Source organism: Hippoglossus hippoglossus, chromosome 6, assembly GCF_009819705.1.
Source record: "Hippoglossus hippoglossus isolate fHipHip1 chromosome 6, fHipHip1.pri, whole genome shotgun sequence".
Lineage (NCBI taxonomy): Eukaryota > Metazoa > Chordata > Actinopteri > Pleuronectiformes > Pleuronectidae > Hippoglossus > Hippoglossus hippoglossus.
This window is the reverse complement of record NC_047156.1, coordinates 22,675,531-22,679,430: the sequence shown is the minus strand read 5'-3', so window position 1 is coordinate 22,679,430 and position 3,900 is coordinate 22,675,531. Positions and strand designations below refer to the sequence as shown.

Below are 3,900 nucleotides of genomic sequence, written 5' to 3'. Positions count from 1 at the left end.
ATGTATATTTCAACATATATTTATTGAATATTTTGATTATCTTGTGCACAAGATTTTACAGACAAATAGAATCCACATGGAACAAGATTTACATATATTAGCCTCCTCCCTTATTTACAGATATTCAAGTGACTTCTATGTACAAATAAAGGAATAAAAATGGCTACATTACAATGTCCGTCTCCTCCTGGTGTTCTCAGGCTGATCTGAGCGACATAGTGGTGCTGTACATAACAGATGTGTGCAGGGAATTGATTGTGCCTGCCGTGAAAAAACGGAGCGAAAACACAGACACCCCCCCCCCCCAACATACAACCCTCAGAAGTGCAGGATGTCCCAAAAAAATCAGGAAGTGTGTTGACGTTGTGTTAGTGGAATGTTTGAGCTTCTCCCCAACATTTTGTGTAAACAGTGGGAGGGGTCTGTGGGTCGGTAGGCAGACTGTGGCCAATCAAAACCACCGCCACCCCCTTCGCACCCAAGTGTGTGTGTGTGTGTGTGTGTGTGTGTGTGTGTGTGTGTGTGTGTGTGTGTGTGTGTGTGTGTGTGTGTGAGTGTGTGAGTGTGAAGTGAATGTCCCTCTATGTTCCATCTGCCTACGCTGAACAGAAATGAAAGCTATACTTTAGGGCTGCCTGCTTTAACATGAAACAAATCCATTACAAATATGTGGATGCACGAAAAAGGCTCAGTGGGTAAATGCAGCCAAAATCCCTCAAGCATTAAAATGTCTTTTCTGTAAAAGGCCAAAGGAAAAGTTGGTGTAAAGGTGTTTTTTGTATATAACCCTCTAAAATCTGGCTCAGAGCGAAATAATAACAAAATGGAAAGCTAACCACAAAGGATGGGCCTCAGTTACTTGGAGACCTGTGTTCTGGAATTATCGTTTTCACCACCACTTGGCTGCTGTGCAAGTTTTATCTCTGCAAACACCTTGACAGGAAAGAGTCCTCTGCGGCGGTAGTGCAGGGAGGGATAACCACCGTAAAAACACCCGTATTCCTGGAAAACTGCTTTCTCGCAAAAGCATGAAAAGAGGAAATCATGTTGAGGCTTTTGTATTTTTGAGTATTATGCAAAACACAACTGTAAGCACAGATGGCATTTACCAACATAATGAATGACACCTTTTTCAAATATTTTTCTTATATTGTTTCAGAGATTATGTGAAGCAACAAGAACTCATGAAGAAGCAAAAGTTGACATTTCCAAATGTCTTCTCAATCTATCTCTCCTCTCTGAATGACGGCTCTGGGGTGTGAGGGACATTTACATCACTGTCTGTCATGTCTGCAGCTAAGACGAGCTGATACTGTGAGTGTACCTCTGTGCCGCTGCAACACATGTGTTCATTCCCACCCCCGGTGAACATTTATCTTCCCAGCTGTTACTCCATCTGAATGGAGGTCTTGGGAGAGTTGTCCAGATCTCTCCAGTTGCCAGTGCTGCCCGTGGGGCTGCGGTTGGTCATCTTAGTCAGCAGTGTCGTCCTGCGGATGCTGCTGTCCGAGTCCTCCTTCTTGAAGTCTGCGTTTGCTCTGCGGCACCAGGAGAAGCAGTTCATGAAATCCTGCAGGAGGTGGCCGCTGAAGATCATGTATATCCACGGGTTGCAGCAGCTATTGAGACTGGCAAGGAGCGCAGAAATAGTCACCGCTGTGTTCTCAGAATCTACAGGGCAGAGAGAGGAGAGAGGGAGAGGATGATGGATTCAAAAAACATCTGGTGCAAGCGAGGCTGCAGAAATGCCTGTGGAAGCTGCATGGCTCACGTGAAGTTGAAATATAAAAATTCGTTAGTTTCTGCAGCAAATGAAACGTATTTTTTTGATATTTTGAATCAAGTGTAATTTTCTTTATATGATAAAAGTAATTTGCATGTGAAAGATACGTTTTAAAAAACAAGATTAAACTTGACATGGAGTGACAGGTGTTGGTTCACAAGAGCCCTCAGCTGAGGAGACTGAGGTGACCAATTTATTTACATTTTATAAAGATTATAAAGTCATATATACCCAAGTCTTACTTTCATCTCAAATGGACTTTTTACATGAGGGTTTCTGCGGTGGATGTATAATTTTGAAGCCTCAACACAGTGCACTCTGCTTATGTGGAGTGAACGCTGTACTTGGTTTGACTATTTTAGTTTTATAGTTTTCATTCATAGCAACTTTACGCATGTATTTGTTTTAGTATTCCAAACAAACCCGTGCGTAAAAAGGCTGTGCGCTCTTGGATTTGTGGTGGCGCGCGCTGGCTGTATATCACAGGATTCCTAGAGAGTTTTAAATCAACCTCCACAATGATTAACAATGTTACTTGTTCGGCACTCACCAGCATACTGGAAGTTTTCGTCCCACACAGACCACATCTGCACGGTGAAAAACGGCGCCCAGCAAATGATGTAAGCCAAAACTATCACAAAAGTCATCTTAACAGTCCGCAGCTTGGCTCTCGATATGGTCGTGACGCTGCTGACTGAATTCTTCCCAATCAGGCCGTTCTTACTCGCAGCGCCAGGCATCGTTTTCCTTTTCTTGTATTTGATATTTTTCCATATGCTGTGGCAGATGAAGCCGTAGCACATCACAAGAATGACCACGGGCACCAGGAAGATCCCGCCGGTGATCCAGGTGATGTACGCCCTGGCGCCCCAGGGCTCGATGAAGTTCGCCCAGCAGTCCTTGACCGTCGAGCCGTTCTTGATCTCGCTCAGGGAGAAGATGAAGTACTGCGGCGTGCTGAACACCAGGCTGCACATCCACGTGGAGACGATCATGATGTAGGAGCGCTGAGTGGGCTGCTGGAGGGTTTTCAGCGGGTGGCAGATGGCGATGTAGCGGTCAAGGGTCATCATCACCATCATGTAGGTGGAGGCAAACATCCCCGTCACCTGGAGGTGCTTCACGATCCTGCAGAGGTAGTCCGGACCATAGAAGCGGTACGTGAGATCCCAGCAGAGCTGCGGCAGCACCTGGAAGAAGGCGACCACCAGGTCAGCCAGGGTCAGGTGTTTGATGAAGAGGTGCATGCGCGACATCTTCTTCTTGGTGTTGTACATCGCCAGCAGGACGCTCACGTTTCCGATCACGGCGACCACGAAGGTGATGCTCAGCACCATGATCTCGATCTGGGCCAGCTCCTCGTTCCTCGCAAACGGATCGGAGCCGTTCGGGTGGAGGGTGATGTTTCCAGGCATCTCCATCGTTTGGTCATCGGTGGGAGTGAAATCCAAAGACTGGTTCCCTCCGCTCAGGAGCAGCGCCTAAGCAGGAGTGGGCATGGCACTGCCCCTCTGTGCGCCCGAGCAGATACAGAGCCAGAGGGGCTGTGTGGTGCCTCTCCAATCCCTATAAGGTGCCACCTGCCTCTCACTGGGAGGAAACGCTGCTCTCTGACTTGCGGCTGCTGTCTGCGCCTTTTAAACTCGAATCAAATTTCAGCCACCGCGTGCCTAAAGAGGACGCACTGCAAAAAAAGGACGCACCTCACACAGTTACTTGGGGTGATGAATCCTGATATAGATTTCTCCTTAAACCAACAACTATGAGACACATAATGAACATTTAAATACATTGAAAACTTTTTTCCCCCAAGTTTCCAGTGCGCACAGATTTGTTTGAAGATGCACAGTCTCGATTCACAGTGGAACCTTGGGTAATATTCTTTTTGCAGTGCGCATTCAAGCCCTCCATTGTGTTTGCAGTCTTTACATCCCATTGATAATTCACTCAAGACACAATTGCATAATTCCCGAGATAAATACAGTTAAAACGACCAACTCATAAATATTTATAATGAGAAGCATTAGTCATATTGTACAGTGTTGGGTCAATTTAGTGTCCCTGCTTTATGGTTATCATGATCTCCATTAGAAATATAACACATTTCTAATGTGGCT

General features: G+C 45.9%; 1 protein-coding gene across 1 annotated transcript; it reads right to left on the bottom strand.

Annotated features, from left to right (window-relative positions):
• Positions 1-536: 536 nt before the first annotated feature.
• avpr1aa (arginine vasopressin receptor 1Aa) lies at positions 537-3,449 on the bottom strand. The gene is made up of 2 exons (XM_034588820.1): positions 2,334-3,449; positions 537-1,671 (listed from the first exon to the last, which is right to left on the bottom strand). The coding sequence occupies exons 1-2, from the start codon at positions 3,202-3,204 to the stop codon at positions 1,388-1,390; spliced, it is 1,155 nt and encodes a 384-aa protein (XP_034444711.1). The 5' UTR covers positions 3,205-3,449; the 3' UTR covers positions 537-1,387.
• Between the last annotated feature and the right edge of the window lie 451 nt (positions 3,450-3,900).

Bases quoted from the DNA above. Each gene is read 5' to 3' on its own strand.
- avpr1aa (XM_034588820.1), bottom strand. From the start codon at position 3,204: ATGGAGATGCCTGGAAACATCACCCTCCACCCGAACGGCTCCGATCCG. The intron at 1,672-2,333 runs GTGAGTGCCGAA...TCTGCCCTGTAG, and splicing joins CGAAAACTTCCAGTATGCTG to ATTCTGAGAACACAGCGGTG.